General features: G+C 40.5%; 2 protein-coding genes across 4 annotated transcripts; one reads left to right on the forward strand and one right to left on the reverse strand.

Moving 5' to 3' along the window:
* The first annotated feature begins 2,610 nt into the window (after positions 1 to 2,610).
* LOC122044254 (uncharacterized mitochondrial protein AtMg00810-like) lies at positions 2,611 to 3,506 on the forward strand. The gene is made up of 2 exons (XM_042604771.1): positions 2,611 to 3,255; positions 3,372 to 3,506. Exons 1-2 carry the CDS (start codon positions 2,611 to 2,613, stop codon positions 3,504 to 3,506), a joined length of 780 nt encoding a protein of 259 aa, XP_042460705.1.
* A 6,230-nt stretch (positions 3,507 to 9,736) lies between these two features.
* On the reverse strand, positions 9,737 to 13,992 carry LOC122043224 (non-specific phospholipase C1-like). Of its 3 annotated transcripts, none has more exons than XM_042603752.1 (3): positions 12,776 to 13,992; positions 10,403 to 10,579; positions 9,737 to 10,218 (listed from the first exon to the last, which is right to left on the reverse strand). In XM_042603752.1, the coding sequence occupies exons 1-3, from the start codon at positions 13,863 to 13,865 to the stop codon at positions 9,899 to 9,901; spliced, it is 1,587 nt and encodes a 528-aa protein (XP_042459686.1). In that variant the 5' UTR covers positions 13,866 to 13,992; the 3' UTR covers positions 9,737 to 9,898. The 3 variants fall into 3 exon arrangements, with proteins under 3 accessions (XP_042459686.1, XP_042459687.1, XP_042459688.1); XM_042603753.1 differs by having other exon boundaries at positions 10,059 to 10,322; XM_042603754.1 differs by having other exon boundaries at positions 10,102 to 10,242.
* Between the last annotated feature and the right edge of the window lie 6,359 nt (positions 13,993 to 20,351).

The following is a 20,351-nucleotide window of genomic DNA, read 5'->3' on the forward strand; positions in this document are numbered from 1 at the left end:
GCTTCACTCACTAGGATTTTCACCTGGCTTCACTCACCAGGATTTCCAATCTGCCCGGCTTCACTCACCAGGACTTTCCCACTGCCTGGCTTCACTCACCAGGACTTTCCCTTTCACCTAGCTTCACTCACTAGGATTTTCACCTGGCTTCACTCACCAGGATTTCCAATCTGCCTGGCTTCACTCACCAGGACTTTCCACATCCGGTCCAGAGAACGAGCTACCGAGCCCTCTCTGACCACAGTTCGGAGAACGAGCTACCGAGCCCTCTCCGACTCCCATCCGGTCCAGAGAACGAGCTCCCGAGCCCTCTCTGACCTAGTCCGGAGAACGAGCTACCGAGCCCTCTCCGACTTCCACTTGTGGTCCAGAGAACGAGCTACAGAGCCCTCTCTGACCTAGTCCGGAGAACGAGCTACCGAGCCCTCTCCGACTTCCACTTGCCAAGTTCCCATACTTGGACTTTTCCCGTGTCAGGTCAACTCACCTCGGGTCAACCAGGTCAACCTAGACCTAAGGTTGCACCAACAATCTCCCATCAAAATACAACTCTTTTGTTCTTGTCAAACATCAAAATACAACTCGAGTCAGGTCAACTCGAGTCGGGTCAACCAGGTCAACCTTGACCTAAGGTTGCACCAACAAAGATATCATGAAGGTGATTGATAGGAGCGGAAAGCTCTTGATGCGGGTAAAGCGAACACAAAATCGCTTGTACAAGGTAACCTTGAAGACATTCAAGCAAGTCTGTCTCCTAGCAAGCCTAGAAGACCCAACCTGGTTATGGCATACAAGGCTCGGACATGTAAATTTTCACGATTTGAAGCTGTTAGGGGAGAAGAAATTGGCAGTTGATGTGCCTCCATTGCCCCAGCCGAACAAGCTTTGCGAGGTGTGTGTGATCGTCAAGCATGCAAGGTCGTCATTCCCGTGTTAAGCAAACTTTAGAGCGGAGAAACCATTGGAACTTCTCCATACTGATATTTGCGGACCAATTTCACCATGTACACTAGCCGGTAACAAGTACTTCCTTCTAATTGTTGATGATTTCACAAGGTGGATGTGGGTGTTTATATTGGCAGCAAAGAATGATGCATTCCGAGCATTCAAGAAGTTCAAATTCTTGATAGAGAACAAGATTGAATACAAGATCAAAACACTCCGGACAGACCGGGGCGGCGAGTTTCTATCCATGGAGTTCACTCAGTTCTGTGAAGATGAAGGAATCGAGCGACATCTCACGGCTCCCTACACACCCCAACAAAATGGTGTTGTGGAGCGCCGTAATCGCACTGTGATGGCCATGGCAAGATCTCTCCTCAAGAGTACACATATGCCGGCAAGGTTCTGGGGAGAGGCGGTTAGGCATGCTGTCTATCTGTTAAACCGTCTCCCAACTAAGGCGCTAGGAGAGCGCACGCCATTTGAGGCTTGGATGAGGAGAAAGCCACATCTCGCCCATTTGAGAGTGTTCGGTTGTGTTGCATACGTGAAAAATACAGCCCCTCACCTCAAGAAACTCGACGACAGAAGCTCACCCATGGTATACTTGGGTGTCGAGGAAGGTTGCAAAGCTCATCGTCTATTTGATCCAAGGCATAGCAAGCTACAAGTAAGTAGAGATGTGATGTTTCAAGAAAATTGTGAATGGACATGGAATGCAGGTGCCAACAATGAAGAAAAAGTACCAGAGTTTGTGGTGGTGGATACATTCGGCACTGACGAGGTGATTGTTGCAACAGACATTGAGGTCGCAGCGGAAGATGTCACAACACCGGCAGCAACGTCAAGTCCATCTACACCATCATCGAACACCCATACAGCTTCCTCGCCTTCGATAACAAACTCACCCGAGTCTTATGAAGGACCGGTCCGTTTTAGATCCATTGTTGATATCTACGCCAACACTAAGGAAGTGGTTGGTATTGATGAAGAAGAGGATGAGGTGATGTTGATATCTGAAGAGCCGACATGTTATCAAGAAGTTGCAACCAAGGCTTGCTGGTACGAAGCAATGGAGAAAGAGCTTAAATCTATTGAGATGAACAATACCTGGAACTTAACTGAGCTCCCATTAGGCCATAAACCTATCGGCCTAAAGTGGGTGTTCAAATTGAAGAAAGATTCAGATGGGAAAGTCGTTAAGCACAAAGCAAGACTAGTGGCTAAAGGCTATGTACAAAGACAAGGCATCGACTTTGAAGAAGTGTTTGCGCCTGTCGCTAGACTTGACACTATTCGAGTCATTCTTGCACTTGCGGCAAATCAAAGCTGGGAGGTACACCATCTAGATGTGAAGTCAGCACTTCTCAACGGAGAATTAGAATAAGAAATATATGTCACTCAACCAGAAGGGTTTGAAATACAAAATCAAAAGCATAAGGTATACAGGTTGTCCAAGGCCCTCTATGGACTGCGCCAAGCTCCACGAGCTTGGAACATGCGCTTGAATAGGAGTTTGGAAGAGCTTGGCTTCAAAAAATGTATTCAAGAACATGCAGTATATACAAGAGGTGAAGGAGAAGCAAGCATACTTGTTGGGGGTATGTTGACGATCTCATTGTGACAGGAAGTAGCAAAGAAAAAATCAATAAGTTCAAACAACAAATGATGACAGAATTTGAGATGAGTGATTTGGGTCTTCTCTCCTACTACTTGGGGATCGAAGTGGAGCAACAGAAGAGCAGAATTTTACTTAGGCAATCAGCTTATGCCAAGAAAATTCTATCTCAGTTCAAGATGACAGACTGCAATTCCACAAAGCATCCAATGGAACCCAAGACACAGTTGCATAAAGACTTGGAAGGGACTCCAGTTGACGCCACAGAGTATCGGCGCATCATTGGTTGTTTGGGATATCTGTTACACACACGGTCGGACCTGTCATATTCTGTCAGAATGGCGAGCAGATATATGGAGAGGCCTACAATCATGCATCACAAGGTGGTCAAACAAATTCTCAGGTATTTGAAAGGTACAATATATTTTGGCCTTGTTTATATAAAGGGACCCCCGGAAATTGGTATCTTCGGCTACTCGGACAGTGATTTAGCCGGCGATCTCGATGGGAGGAAAAGCACAAGTGGAATGACTTTCTATTTTAACAAAAGTTTGGTATCCTGGAATTCACAGAAGCAGAAGACAGTAGCGCTTTCATCTTGTGAGGCAGAGTTCATGGCAGCCACAACTGCAGCCTACCATGCTTTGTGGTTGAGGAGCCTTGCAAGCGAATTAACAGAAGTAAAGCCAAAACCGGTAATTTGTTTGTTGACAACAAATCTGCCATAGCTCTCATGAAGAATCCGGTATTCCATGGTCGAAGCAAGCATATAGATACAATGTTTCATTTTATCAGAGAATGCATTGAGAAGGGACAGATTGTGGTTGAATTCGTTAATACTGGAGAACAGCGAGCCGATGTATTAACTAAAGCATTGCCAGGAGTGAAGTTAGCTGCCATGCAACAACTACTCGGTGTTCGTGACTTAGAACCATGTCAGGATTAGGAGGGGTAATGAAGGCATATAATCCGGACATGTAATGGCTACGTATATTTTTTTTCTCTTCCTTGCATTAGTGATAAGCTGTCCTAGGTTTAAGGGATAAATAGTAGAATTAGTCTTCCTAATTTTAAGGGATAAGTTATTGGACTTAGTCTTAGTTTATGGTGTATATAAAGGATTCTAGAGGTGTGTTTTGATTCATTCATTTTTCAATCATCTTCATCATTATAAGAAAGTAGTGTATCAGTTGTCTTCCTCCTCGGTCTATTTTTTTTTTTGCATATTAGTGTGTGTCTTGGATGTGCTATTCATTGATTCTAAGCCAACAAGGGAAACAAGAAGAAGAAAAAGAGAAAGGTTTAGTAGAGAAAGTTGTGATGGTTAGATTTCAAATAAAAAAATACGTTTACAATCATAACACACTATACAACCAATTAAAAAAAATGAATAAATAAGATTTAATTGTAAACAAATAATTAAAAGGTAATTATTATAAATCAAATGTACATATGCATATAATTAATTATATAGATTGAGCTATTTATATATTGATTGATTAAAATTCTTAATCAATTTAATAAGTTAATATGGATGATGAAGTTAGGTTGGAAAATATATTAACCTAATGAAACTTCAAAATTAAGTCTAAATAATTTTTGAATTTTTGAATTCTTATTTCTAAGTTGTTAAGCGAAGTTATTTTATATTTGAAAAGGAAGAGGTTTTAGTAGCAAGCAAATCATCGAAATTAAAGCCGGAATTAAAGGGGATACTCTATTGTTTAATTTTTTTAAAATACTTTCCATGTATTAATAAATAATTAAACGAATTATCAAAAATTTAAAATGGGTGCTTTATATTCAATTGCTCGGTTAGTTGACCGTCCCTATCATAATCTACTAGAAGTAACAAATTTATATTACTATATGCTTGTTATAATGAAAAAAGGATCAATGAAAACCAACCTCGTTCGTCGCCAGGACCGTGACAGTTTAATCATTTAGGCACCTTGAGCACTCGTCTTCCCCTTCTATCTCCGGCTTCCCTGCGTGGCTCGGGCCGTCAAGGAGGGCACCGACTCCTCCGTCGCCTTCACCGACCGCGGCTAGACCTGCTGGAACCGCACTATTCTCCTTGGCGCCGCCCCCGCTGCAAGCTCCTCCTCAAGGCCCACCACGAGCGCCAACAACTGAAGCCGGCACCACCCGCTACGGCGGCGCTCGGGGGGAGGGAGGCGAGCAATCGCGGGGATGAGATTTGAGTCCGTCCCACCTCGCACAAACTCCCCAAATATAATGAGATTTGAATCTATCACATCTCTTACCACCGCTGTTGAATTATAAAGTGATATTTTATTTTTTTTTGGTTTGTAATTTTTTAATTAAGATTTAAATATTTTATTTTATAATTTGAAAGGTTAATCATTGTCCGAGTCTTTAATTAGGATAATCTTGTCCGAGTCTTTAGGTGATTAGAATTTATCTTTGTGATCCTAATTTATAGGATCTGGTCTTATGTGATCCTATTTTATAGGATCTAGCGATAGTTTGTAAAGCCTATTTATAGGCTCCTTCTTTTCTAATTTTTAACGCAAGAGAGTTTTTATTATTCCATCGTCCAGTTTTTTATCTCTTTAAATTTCTTCATATCAAGAGCTTCTTCACGGTAAGTCACTTCGATATTCTTGGAGTGACAGAAGTTTCGTCGATTCTGGTTTTCTCTACATGGTATCAGAGCTTTGGTTATTTTCGTGAAGAAGGTTATTGCTCTGTCGATATGGAAGGCACTGGTCGTGTAGCGGGACTTGGTTTGGAATTGTTGAATCAGTCCAACTACCGGATCTGGAAGACGTGTATGGAGTCGTATCTAGTCGGTGAAGATTTGTGGGATGTCGTTTCCACTAATGGAGTTGTCGCTCCGGCAAATATCATCGAAAATGCAGAAGCGTTTAAGAAATGGAAGCAACAAAATGCTAAGGCAGAATTTGTTTTGAAGAGATCCATTTCTCATGGAATATTTGAGCATATAATCGGATGTGAGTCTGCTCGTGAAATTTGGCAAACTCTCGATCGATTGTTCAATAAAAAGAATGAGGATCGGTTGCAAATGCTCGAAAATGAGTTGGCAGTTACGAAGCAAGAAGGTATCTCTATTTCTGAATATTTTCTCAAAGTAAAAAATTTATGTTCAGAAATCTCTCTTATAAATCCTGAAGAACGAATCTCGGAAGCAAGAAAGAAGCGATATATTATTCGTGGTCTTCAACCTGAGTATACTCCGTTTATCACTTCAATTCAAGGATGGGCTCAACAACCATCACTAGAAGAACTTGAAATTCTTCTCTCGTTGCAGGAATCATTGGCCAAGCAAATGGCTACAACGAGTATTAAGGAGGAGCCAAAGAGTGCCTTGTTTGTTAAAAAAATGCAATTTTATAAAGGAAAGGGTAAGATAGAAGAAAGTACTCCAGATTATTCAAATGCACCTAAGAAGACGTTCAAATGTCATAGGTGCGGCAAACTCGGTCATATTAGAAAAAATTGTCGAGTTAAATTAAAGTCAGAAAATTATGCAAATTTGGCCGATATGGACAAAAAGCTTGAAAAAGAAGATGATTGGAAGAATTGCTTTCTTACTGATATTGTTGATACTCAACGAGGAACATGCTTAGTAGCAAAAGAAACTTCTCACACAAAGCATCCAACCAATAATGAATGGATTATAGATTCTGGTTGTGGTCATCATCTTACAGGAGACGAATCAACTTTTTCATGCTCTCAGGTACATGATAGCGGCAAGGGTATTATCACCGCTGATAATACAATTCATAAAATTCAAAAAGAAGGCACCGTTGTTATTGACAATAATCGTGGAGAATCAATAACACTAAACAGTGTATATCACGTGCCTAGGATACAAAAGAACCTTTTCTCTGTTGCAAATGCGGTGGATGCTGGAAATTTCGTGCTCTTTGGACCGCGAGATGTGAAGTTTCTTCGGAACGTCAAAGAAATTAAAGCCGACGTTGTTCATACTGGTACGCGTGTGAATGATTTATTTGTTCTATTTGCATCAAATTCATACATTGAAAAGATGAGTAGCAATGATAATTCCTCTTTGTGGCATGCAAGACTTGGTCATTTAAACATGACTAAGTTGAAGGTTATGATTCAAAGAAAATTAGTTGATGGTTTGCCCGATCTATCAAAAGTTGAGGATGAAAAAATTTGTGAAGGTTGTCAATTTGGAAAGGCACATAGACTTCCTTTCAAAAGTTCAAATTCACGACGCACAACTCCTTTGGAACGAATACATAGTGATTTGATGGGTCCCACTCTAACTGCTTCTTATTCCGGATGTCATTATATGTTGCTGTTTGTGGATGATTATACACGGTTCACATGGGTTTATTTTGTGAAACACAAATCAGAGGTATTTTCAAAATTTCTAAAATTCAAGGAAACTGTGGAAGGAGAATTGTGTAGAAAAATCAAGATTTTACGGACAGATAACGGAGGGGAATTCTGTTCAAATGAATTTTTCTCATTTTGTCGAAATAATGGCATTAAAAGAGAATTATCTTGTCCGGAGACACCACAACAAAATGGCGTGGCTGAGCGAAAAATTAGACACCTTGTGGAGACCTGCAAGTGTTGGTTGCATGCGAAGAATTTATCCAAGGCATTATGGGCAGAAGGCATAAAATGTGCAGCTTATGTTATTAATCGGGTGCCACTCAGATCAAGCAATAATAAGGCACCTTATGAATTGCTTTTCGATGCTAAACCAAACGTGAAGTATCTTCGAGTCTTTGGTTCAATCTGCTACGTTCATGTGTCTGATTCTCAAAGAAGTAAGTTGTATGCTAAAGCAATCAAATGCATTTTCGTCGGTTATGACGAACAAAGAAAGGGCTGGCGGTGTATGGATCCTACGACTAATAAATGTGTTGTTTTTCGCGATGTTATCTTTGATGAGATTTCTTCCCATGATTCTGCAGATATCAACAAGGAAGAAAATAATATGATAACTTTGCCATTATCCCATTTCTCAGAAGACATATCTAAAGAAAATCAAGGAGAAAAGGAGAGCTTGTGTCCAAACCAAGATGATGGCTCTCAGGAGGAAATAACCAACCAACGCCCGAGACGAAATATTGTGCGACCATCTCGTTATAGAGATGATAATTTTGTTACAAATTTTTCTTGCTTATTTGCTAATCCTATTGATGATGATGAACCTTCCTCTTATGATGATGCTAATGGAGTAAAAGAATGAGAAGCTGCTATGAAAGAAGAAATGGATGCCTTGCAGAAAAATCAGACATGGGACTTGGTTCCTAAACCCCCTGAAGTGCAACCAGTTTCGTGCAAATGGGTCTTTCGAATAAAGAGGAAGGCTGATGGGAGCATAGACCGATTCAAAGCAAGGCTAGTAGCCCGAGGTTTCTCTCAAAAGTACGGGGAAGATTATGAAGAAACATTTAGTCCCGTGGCAAAAATGAGTTCGGTACGTACTGTTCTAGCACTAGCGGCTAGCCTGGATTGGAAATTGTGGCAGTTGGACGTCAAAAATGCCTTCTTATATGGAGAGCTTAATAGACATATTTATATGGATCAACCGCTTGGATTTGTGTCCGAGTACCATCCGGATTTTGTGTGTAAATTACAGAAGGCCCTCTACGGATTAAAGCAAGCTCCACGTGCGTGGTACGGAAAAATTGCAGAATATTTAAGATTCTGTGGCTACGCAACTTCTGAAGCAGATTCAAGTCTCTTTATCAAGAAATGTCAAGGACTCATGGTGATCGTTCTGTTGTATGTGGACGACATAATTCTAACAGGCAGCAATTATGCAGAGGTCACTCGTCTTCAGGAAGAACTTTCGTTGCGATTTGATATGAAGAAACTTGGGGAGCTTAGTAATTTTCTTGGGTTGCAAATTGAAAATCTGGATAAAGGAATTTATGTGTCTCAGTTCAGTTATGCTAAACGACTCATTGAGAAATTTGGTTTGATTGATGGAAAGAAGCGATCTACACCACTTGATGTAAATACAAGACTTCATCGTGACGAAGGAACATGTTTGTCGGACCCTCGTCCCTTTCGTACACTTGTGGGAAGTCTTATTTATTTGACAATAACAAGGCCGGATATTGCCTTCTCTGTTGGTATGGTCAGTCGATACATGCAAGAGCCAAGGAAGCCACACTTCGAAGAGGCTAAGAAGATCTTAAAATATGTTAATTCTACTCTTAACTTGGGTCTACTCTATGAGAAGGGTATAGAGTTTTCTTTACAAGGATTTGCAGATGCTGATTTTGGTGGAGACTTGGATGATCGGAGATCAACTTCTGGTTTTGTATTTCTGCGAGGAGCAACAAGTATATCATGGTGTAGCAAAAAGCAAAGTTCAGTATCTCTATCCACGACTGAAGCAGAGTACAAAGCATCTGCTCAGGCTGCTCAAGAGTGTATGTGGCTTCGTAGACTCTTTGAAGATCTGCACGTACCCATTGATCAACCCATTCCTATTCATGGAGATAATCTGAGTGCAATCAAACTTACGTCTAATCCTGTCTTCCACGCGAGGACAAAACATATTGAACTTGAGCAACATTTCATTCGTGAGAAAGTGCTCGACGGAATTATTGATATGGTCGCAGTTAAGAGTGAAGACAACATTGCTGACATTTTTACAAAAACACTTCCAAAGGGTGCATTCGAAGATCTGCGATCAAAGCTCGGATTAGTTCTGAGAACATCACTTTAAGGGGGACTGTTGAATTATAAAGTGATGTTTTATTTTTTTTGGTTCGTAATTTTTTAGTTAAGATTTAAATATTTTATTTTATAATTTGAAAGGTTAATCATTGTCCGAGTCTTTAGGTGATTAGAATTTGTCTTTGTGATCCTAATTTATAGGATCTGGTCCTATGTGATCCTATTTTATAGGATCTAACGATAGTTTGTAAAGCCTATTTATAGGCTCCTTCTTTTCTGATTTTTAACGCAAGAGAGTTTTTATTATTCCATCGTCCAGTTTTTTATCTCTTAAAATTTCTTCATATCAAGAGCTTCTTCACGGTAAGTCACTTCGATATTCTTGGAGTGACAGAAGTTTCGTTGATTTTGGTTTTCTCTACAACCGCACCATAATCCGGGTTATTGTTCTTCTGATCTATATTGAACAATCCTTTGTATCTATCTATACATGGATGGATTCTAAGAATATGATAGAAAAAGATTTATTTTTTTTATTTTCAAACTTTATGATTACAAAGATCATCTGTCTTGATGAGATGAACTGAATTCACATGATGCAAAAATTACTATTTATTATGATACACAACTATATCCTGCCTACAATATTGGTGTATCTATTTTGTTATAAAATCAGCAACTTTGTGCTGAAGAACTGGAATAGTACCTACAAGTTCGGCTGGTTAATGCCGGCCGCATTGTGACAATGGCTGAATCATTAGCTCCAGCCCTTAGAGCCGCCCATCCGGCTTCTAGGAACCTTGCGACTGCATCGCTGGTGTACTGGTTTGCCTGGGCCATGGTCATGCTTTTGCCGATGTCTGGGTAAGTGTTGAGGGCATGGTCTCCGTTGAGCTGAGATGCGAGTTGGATTAGCTCAAGCTGGAATTTCGAGAGGACTTTGTCTTCGATCCATCCCAATGGTCGCAAGGGCTTCACTTTAGGGAGTGTTTCTGAATTTTAGAGATCAACATTAGCTGCAAAGTGAGACGAGTTCTGGTGTAATACATCTTTAGTCTACGATAGTCAGGTAAACCCAGCTTCATAAGTGGATGACCTACTTCAACAATACTGAACTCAAAACTGAACATAAAATTGGAAAAAAAGAAGAAGAAGCATAACAAATAAAATGAATACCTGGACAGTCCGTTCGGGGTGTCTTCCTCAGGTAGAAATAGCTCTCGAATGACCCAGCCCAAGCATCTCTCTTTGTAAGATAATTAGATTTCAGGTTGAATAATTTCTTTACGGTGGCTGGAACAGAAGAATGTTCAAACTGTGAATCTTGCTTTGGTCCTTTAGGTTCATGGATTACTGCAAGGGAACATGAATCACATTCAACATTTCAGATTGAGAAAAGTGTGAGCTTTGGAAGAAGATGAGTAGGATGTACAAGTTTCTGGAAAAAAAAACACTGCTAATAAAATGCTTCACACAAGTTCAAACAACGCTGCCTTCTGTTCCAACAAATATCAATTCCATAAAGGGAACAAAGAACTCATCTTGAACTTATACTATTACAGATACTCCAATTTTCAATGCACTTTGCATAACAAGCCTAACCAAAATTCCATTGCTGAGGGGATGAGAACTAATAAGCAGCTTGAGGAGCGATGTTGGCTCGCTGAACATAGAAAAGATCCTCAACCTTTTTATCGGCCATAACATCTGCTTGATTAAGCTCTGTAACTAGCCAAATTTTGTGGGTAGACTATAGATTTTGTATACCAGAAGAATCAAAATCACTGAACCTTCAAGAATATTTGTTATTTCATACAATATGTTGTACTTGCCGGCAAAATAATGTAGTCTAGTAGGGCCACATAAATGTCACTATGCTTATAAGACCTTGATTAAGTCCCACATTAGATTCAGTCACCGTTTTGATGTATCAACTAATAAGAACTAGATAATTGTGCCACCATTAACATAGACTTCACATTTTGGACATGTTTCTTTATAGGACCTACCAAGCTTGGCAAAATCATCCAACCACAAAGAAGCTGTGTTGGTTGAACAACCACAGGCCTCAACTATTAATGACTAGGAATGTTATTAAGATGAATTAGAATGGGACCTTTATATGAAGATGATAAACCCTACCCACGGTTTTGACAGAGGTAAGCAAGGACACTGGAGTTTATTTCCTCTCATCCCTCAATGAAAATAGACTGAAGTGAAGAAATCATTATGCCACAATTCAGTCTCCATATTGGAGATTGTTGATTGGTTCTGAGATACTACATGTTCATGTCGCCTAGATAAATCTACTACCTTAGCTTAAGCATTTTGGACTAGAGATATAGACCAATCAAGTGTCAATCATTCCTTGGTCCATGTTTAAACCAAACAGAAGCGGAAGCATTCATCTTATTTTATCTCCCTTCAGTTGTCAAAACTTCACATCATATAGGTTGCAGAAAATGTTTACCCAAAACCGTGCCAATTCATCTGATTGAATAGGAAGTTTATAAGTAAGAACAAATTACAGTTATAGAATATCATTTCTTCATTTTATAGCATTAGTGATCTCTAAATCACCTGAAGAATTACAAAAATAAAATAAAAAATAAGCATAATGTTTTGACAATCTAACAAGGAAGTAATCACAAGATAACTGATGAACTTGCCACCTGCAAGTGCTTTTTGCTTGATCAATATCATTTAAATTATGCATAACCGATGCACTAATATGAGCTACTTGTTACATAGTATTGTAACTCAAGAAAATCAAAGTTGAGTGGCACCAAAGTGGTTAATTAGAAAGAATTACAAGAAACAAAAGGTTCTTCAGACATCACTTAGTAATCATATATTCATGTTTTGTGATTACACACTTGTCTATATAGAAAAATGAGTTTCCTAAGCAAACATGTGAGGTCTAGATGGATAGCAGGTAGTGTCTAGACTTTTTTAACCCCTAAGAACATGCTGGAAATAGGAAAATGCTAATGCTTGAATGTGAGTATGCTTAGAGCTATCATTTTCATTGGTCTTCATGGGATAATTTAACGCTTTTCTTGGTGGCAAATGGGTCAAATGTGTTTGAAGTATGCTAAGTCTGTAGGTTACAACTTGTGATCTTTTAGCAACTCGTTTAGACATCCGAAAATACATAGCATTCATCTCGCTTCCCTTGTCGCCTCTCAGAAATTTTATTTACTTTTATTCTGATGTTTGGTGCTCAAATGCTGCGGAAAGAAAAGTCTTCCTCTAAGAGTTCATCAGACACACGACCGATGTTCACAATTGTGTTTGAGGCGAATGAGACAATGCTCAATCAGCACTACACCAAGGATCCATCTCGGACCTCGGTACATCTAGAGTGATTTCAGGTTTTTGTTTTCTCATCTATCTCAAGTTTCAAAACTACTTCGTTTCATCAGTTTTTTTTTTAATCTTAAAATCATATCCACAAACTATTCATTTTGTATTTGGAAATCATGAAACAAGATATGGTCAGTATAGATATCACGATCAAGTAATAAAAAATCTTGAAGGCCACCTTACCTGTTCGTTTGTTGATCCACGGTGAGACGAGGATGGTAGGAACTCTGATTCCCAACCTGCCAAATTTAAAGTAGAATGGGTCAGGGCCAATGATGCCGTCCGGGTTAGGCACTCCCGTGGCAGGGGTAGACACATGGTCGTAGAATCCGCCATGCTTATCGTAGGTGATGAGCAGGGCCGTCTCATTCCACTGCGGGCTCGCCCGGAGAGCCTCATAGACCTCTTTCACGAGCCGTTGCCCTCGGACTACGTCATGGGAAGGGTGGTCGTCAATGGCTGGTGACATCTTGGTATCGAAATAGTGCTGCTCGATAACGACGTAGTTGGGCAGCCGGCCGAACATCGCGTGCTGCTTGAAGGCGAGCTTGAATCTGTGAAACTTGACGAGATGCTTGAGCTTTCGCAGGCTCTTGAAGAAGAACACAGATGGGATGCTCTGGTAGTAGACGCCGAAGCTGAGGCCCTCATCGTCGAGGGAATCGAAGATGGTCTTCTGAGGGAATCCCTGGACGAGGTCGCGGCGGACGTTACTGAAGGCGCCGTGGGAGGTGGCAGAGTGGACGAAGAAGCGGTTGGGCTGGGAAGAGGCCGGCACGGAGGCAAACCACCGGTCGAACACCGCGAACTCCTCGGAGAGGGCGGCGTAGATGGGGACGTCCTCGGGGGTAAACCCGCGCATGAGGGTGGAGGCCACGCCATCGTCCATGCTCTGGGCTTGCTGGGCGAATCCGACCATGGGGGCGGGCACAGAGGAAGTGTCCTCGGAGCCGAACATCTGCTCGCCGATGGCCTTGAAGGAGTGTCCAGGATGGGAGTCAACGTGGGAGGCGCCGAAGACCTCGGAGGCGTTGAGGCGATTGGACTCGCGGCCGCCCTTGGCACGGATCCAGCCGAGCATGTGATCGAACGACCGGCTCTCCATCACGAGGATCACTAGGGTTTTGATTGGTCCCTTGATCTCGTGCTTCTTCTTCTTCTTCTTGATCGTTCGTCCGGCGTCCAGACAATGGGCGGAGGCCACCAGGGAGAGCAAGAAGAGAGCGGCGATGAGGCGGCGACGCCGCCCAATGCGTCGATCCTCCGGATCCATGTCGATGCCGGACAGAGGAGGAGGACGGCGATGCTCCTCCTCCTGGCCAGGCCACACTGAAAGGGGCGATGTTGGTGGGTACGGGGTTTTAGTTAAAGAGGTGGGAAGGTGGAGTTTGACACGGAAGCAAGGCGAGAAGGCAAAGGGCCGTTTTCATATAATTAAATACTTAAGAATAATAAGAAGTCAATAACAAACTATCTAGGGAGGTGGACCGACAACAACTTACTTATGCGAACAGCCCAAAAAAATTTAAAATAATAATAATAAAATTGATTTACAATCTAATTATTTTATAAGGAGTAAAATATAATTAATAATTAGATCTTTTGTTAATATATTATTTTCGTTACTGCATAGAAATAACTATGGGTAGCATATAATAAATATTACTATATATAGTGTATACTTACCTACTAGATATATATATTATATTATGTTCGAACAAGAATTCATTGTACATTCCAAAATTGATGGGGTGATTTGGAGTGTTAACCACTTCGATTAATAAAAAAGATGATTTCTGCTGATGTGACCCCACACCAAATCTGGCCTACCTACCAAAATATCGACATTGCCATTGGACTATAGACATAGCCTGCTTTCTAAACGCCGAGATCGCCCACCGAATGCCGGATCCAATAGTGCGACAGTTACTCCCTTCACAAAAATAATTAAGAGATGTAAAATTTAACGTGGAGTAGGAGATTCTTGATTCTCTAAATACTTCTTAATTTATTTTAATAATTATTAGAAAATTTTTATAAAATAAAATCTGACATAGGGTTATGATAGGTCGATTTATCGAATGAAATAAAAGTCATGATCGAAAAAAATAAGAAAGGTCTATAATTAGTTGAGTGAATGTATGATTAAGAAGATAATGAATGAACAAATAAAATGTTTTCTGCATGCACTAGATCCGACAAAGTCTGACCGAGCGTAAAGAAACTTAGCCTTATACAGTTTTTAGTATATTACTGGTCGAGTGAAGGTCGAGCGAATACCAATGTACTTATATGTGTCCGGCTGGACAAAGCCCGACCGAGCGTAAGGGTACTTAGCCTTATAGAGCCTTTTAATATATCACCGACCGAGCGAAGGCCGAGCGAGCACTAATTTACTTATATGCGCTTGGCCGGGCAAGACCTGATCGAGCTTAAAGGCATTTAGCCTTATAAAACCTTTAGTATATTACTGGCCAAGCGAATGCCGAGCGAGTACCAATGTACTTATATGCGATCGGTCGAACAAAACTCCACCGAGCATAAAGGTATTTAGTCTCATACAGTTTTTAGTATATTACCGATCGAATGAAGGTCGAGCGAGCACCAATATGCTAATATGTGCTCAATCGGATGAAGCCCGACTGAACGTAAAGATACTTAGTTTTATACGGCTTTTAGTATATTACCGGTCGAGTAAGGCTGAGCGAGCACTAATGTTATATGCGGTCGGCCGGATAAAGCCCAACTGAACCAAAAGACACTTAGCCTTATACAACTTTTAATATATTACTGGCCCAGTGAAGGCCGAGCGAGCATTGATGTGTTTATATACGCTTGGTCGGATATAGTCCGATCGAGTGTAAAGGTGCTCAGCCTTATAAAGTTTATAGTACATTCTCGGCCGAAACATGCTTAACAGAGGGTATTCTCATTATATATACAACCGACTTCTGAATGATCGGCCGAGACATGCTTAACAGAAGGTATTCTCAATATATATACGATTGGCTTAAATGACCTATCGAGACATGCTTAACAGAAGGTATTCTCAATATATATGTGACTGACTTGAATGACCGGTCGAGACATGCTTAACAGAAAGTATTCTCAATATATATGTGACTGACTTGAATGACCGATCGAGACATGCTTAACAGAAAGTATTCTCAATATATATGTGACTAGCTTGAATGACCAGTTGAGACATGCTTAACAGAAGATATTCTCAATATATATACGACCGACTTGAACGATCGGCGAAAACATATTTAACAGAAGATAGCACACAAGTAGGACAACTTAACAAATTTGGTAGGAAATATTCTCTAGAAGCTTCTTTAGTTATAGTGACGTGTTCCTATGCATAATTCATCAGGAATATGAGTCACAAACGATAAAAGAGGTACATTTAAGGTTAAAAAAGATTCCTTAAAGGATTATTGTACGAACCCTAAAGTATGACTTCATCATCTAACAAACTCTAACAAATCAGGGACCACCTCATGACTACGGAGGTTATATGAGGTAGTATAAAAAGGGGAATCCTCTCTGTTGGCAAGGTACGCAAGTTCTAGTATCCAAAACTCTGTTTCGAAGTACTTTAGTTACTGTACTTCTTCTTCGTCTTCTTCTTCTACCACCTTCAAGAGAGGAACTGACTTGAGCGTCGAAGGACCTAGCCAGGGATCCCCACCCGGTCCTAGATCACTAATGCTTTGTTGGCTCGTCTCACTGTGCGTAGGATTATTGAGGAGCTCTTCCGAATCTTCAGGAGTTCATCTTCATTAGAACTACCGTTCACCGAAGCCAGTGCACCACCTCGCAGATTTCAGATAGGATCAAATTTGGCACTGTCTGTAGGAATCTTCACCTGGATCTAAAGCTACGAGATGGAAGAGAGGCTATCTCGGTGTCCTTAGAGTGTAAATCAGAGACTTTAGTAGCCAATTCTGAAGCATGAGCATCCTTCAGCACTTGCAACTGAGATGATAATTAAGCATTCTCTGTAGTAAACTTATCTAGTTTTGATGTCAGCTCAGTGAGAAGATTGATCTCTGATTGAACTTGAGATTCAACGTTTTCTGCAGAAGTTCTCCATTGGCTTAGGTTTTTAGATTTAGCCTCAAGTAGTTTGCGAGTCTCTTGTAACTGTGCAGACAACTCAGATTTCTCTTTAGAAGCTTGAGAAGAAAATGTTTCAGGGGCTTATTGCCTCAACGTATCATTCTTTCGAGCCAGGTCATATAGTTGGCAGACCACACTCATATTAGTGACCCAACGCTATAGAGTGAAAAGTTATTAGTAAAAGGCATTAATGAGGAAATAATTGAGTGAAGAATATCTTACCTTAGTTTCCTCAAAAGAGAATTTATCTACCAACTCAGCGGAAGTGAGCTTCTTAAGCTGTTGGTGAGTCTCTACCAAACTGTTGTTAAAGAACCTTCCAATAATATTGGAGGGGTAGAAGAAGGTGTGGATAAGGATGATAAAGAAGTATGAAGTAAGGGTGGAGAGAAGAAAAGAAAAGGAGGATCCTGAGTCTCTTGGAAAGGTAATGGGATTTGTTCTGGAAAGGTTATAACAAACCTAGGATCCGGACTAGACCCTGAGTCGGGAGGTCCTCCTAAGGTGGGATCGACGGTGAGGCAAGAATAGGATATAAGGATGATAAGGTGAGTTAAGGAGAAGTAGTTTGAACATCTCCTTGGGCTACATCTTCAGGAATAGAAATGACACGTCTTTTGGGAAGAGGTGTCAGGGTCAGTCTACGCCTCAAACGTTTCCTTTTAGGAGTAGCTTCTTGCACTTGTTTTTGCATTTTCATAGGAGTAGTTTCCGGTAATATGGGGGAATCTGAAGATGTTTCCCCCAGAATGGTTTGTGAGCTGAAGGCAACTGCCTATTGGATGGAGGGTTCAGGCAAAGGAGCAGTAGAAGGTTGATCTCGCTCGACATTAAGTTTGACATTAAGTTCTTGTTCCTTGGCCAAGAGTGCCCCCTCTTCTAGGTGGATTTCTTTGTCGACCAAGGTTTCAAACACAGCATCCACTACAACAAACAAAGGGTATTTTAGTTAGTAAAAAAGTAATGGTGAAGGTATTATAACTTACCAAAGGAGCAGCGCAATTTCTTTTGAACAGGGCTTAAGCCAAAAAGGTATAGAAGGTCTCTACGTATCCATTTGTGAATGTAAAAAACGATGACCAAGTAGTCTAGTGGAATAATGGTGAAGGTTGGTTGTCGATGAAGTTATTTTATATTAGGAAGAGGGGGAAAGAAGATCACCATGCTGTAGACCATGCGACGGGTTTAGGAAATCTTATGAAGAAGAAGCGTGACTTCCAACTCTTGTTGGATGAAGACATTTCTTCAAAGAACACCATCTTCGGACGGGATCGGAAAATAAATACTCCTGGCTCCGATTTTTAGGATAAGAGAACATGAAGAAATTTTGAGTAGTAGGAGGAATACTGAAGAGGCGAAATAACATGTATAGCCTACATAAATATTGGAAAGTATTTGGGACAAACTATTGTAAAGGAATACCAAATTACTGACTTATCTCTGCTAAGAATGAGGGAATAGGGAAGCGTAAACCTGCCACTAATTGATCCTTGAACAAGGTAATATAGTTATCAAGAGGGAGATGGGGATAAGCATCAAGATGCGGGACCTTGATACGATACTCCTTAGGGATTTGATACTGAGAACGAATGGAAGTTCGATCGGCGGTACTGAAGGATGAATGAGTCTGAGCGTACCAAGGAACCAGTGATTCCTCAGCCAAGGCAAAAAACAGAAACACTTAAGGGATAGACAACTCACTAAGTCCTTAAAAAAAGGAGGTAGTAGAAGAAGATCAGGGAAGATAAAGAAACACTGGGTATTGTAAAGAGTCAGAAAAGAGAATCGCCAGAAAGTGAGTTGAGGAAGACAAATGGTAAAGAAATAAAAAAAGATTTATGGTTTTAGTATGGTAAACTAGTAAGGATCATCGTTAAATTAGAACAGTTTGTGAAAGGAGAGTCGTAGATTTGTTAAAAAGAATATATGATAGAACATTGACAAAGAAGCATGTTAAAGGTTGCATCAAGAAATAGGAGAAAATGCTACGTGACGCTCACCTATAAAGAGACATTTATGATGGACAGGACAAACCAAATCATAGGCTGAGATGTCATATCTTCGAGCGCCTCCAATATTCTCTTTTCGTTGAAGGACCAATTACCAACGAAACAATTTTGAAAAATCGCTTGACTCTCAAGGCATAGTTAAGAGAGAAGAGAAAAGAAAACATAAACCAATGACTTAGATGAGTAGAGCAAATAAATAAAATTGAGACTTGTGTCTAGTTAGTCGGTTATACCTCCTTTGACTATACTTAAAGGGGAGACTAATGATATGGGTTATGATAGGCCAGCCTGTTGAATGAAGTACAAGTCATGGTCGAGAAAGATAGGAGAGGTCTACAACTGCGTGAATATATGATTAAGAGGATAATGAACGACCAAATAAAAGACTTTCTGCAGGCGCTCGGTCAGGCAAAGCCCGACCGAGCGTAAAGGGACTTAGCTTTATACAACTTTTAGTATATTACTGGCCGAGTGAAGGTCGAGCGAGCACCAATGTGTTTATATGCGCTCGGCCAGATGAAACCCGACCGAGCGTAAAGGTACTTAGTCTCATACAATTTTTAGTATATTACTGACCGAGTGAAGGTTGAGCGAGCACCAATGTATTTATATGCGCTCAGTCGGATGAAGCCCGATTGAGCGTAAGGCTACTTAGCCTTATAGAGCTTTTTAGTATATTACCGGTCGAGCAAAGGCTGAGCGAGCACCAATGTTCTTATATGCACTCGACCGGGCAAGACCTGACCGAGCTTAAAGGCATTTAGCCTTATAGAGCCTTTAGTATATTACCAGCCGAACGAGTACTAATGTACTTATATGCGCTCAGTTGGACAAAGTCTGACCGAGCGTAAAGGTATTTAGTCTTATACAGTTTTTAGTATATTACCAATCGAATGAAGGCCGAGCGAGCACCAATATACTTATATGTATGCGCTCGATCGGATGAAACCCGACCAAACGTAAAGATACTTAGTTTTATACATCTTTTAGTATATTACCAATCAAGTAAAGGCTGAGCGAGCACCAATGTATTTATATGCGCCTGGTCAGATAAAGCCCGACTGAATAAAAAGACACTTAGCCTTATACAGATTTTAATATATTACTGGCCAAGTGAAGGCCGAGTGAGCATCGATGTGCTTATATGCGCTCGACTGGACAGAGCCCGACCGAGCGTAAAGGTGCTCGACCTTATAAAGCTTATAGTACATTCTCGGCTAGAACATGCTTAATAGAGGGTATTTTCATTATATATGCAACCGACTTGAATGATCAGCCGAGACATGTTTAACAGAAGATATTCTCAATATATATGCGACTGACTTGAATGACCGCCCAAGACATGCTTAACAGATATTATTCTCAATATATATGCGACTGGCTTAAATGACCGACTGAGACATGCTTAACAGAAGGTATTCTCAATATATATGCGATCGACTTGAATGACCGACTAAGACATGCTTAACAGAAGGTATTCTCAATATATATATACGACCGATTTGAACGATCGACGAAAACATGTTTAACAGAAGATAGCACACAAGTAAGATAACTTGGCAAATTTAGCGGGAAATATTCTTTAGAAGCTTCTTTAGTTATAGTGATGTATTCCTATACATACT

This window comes from Zingiber officinale, chromosome 2A, assembly GCF_018446385.1.
Source record: "Zingiber officinale cultivar Zhangliang chromosome 2A, Zo_v1.1, whole genome shotgun sequence".
Taxonomy (NCBI): Eukaryota; Viridiplantae; Streptophyta; class Magnoliopsida; order Zingiberales; family Zingiberaceae; genus Zingiber; species Zingiber officinale.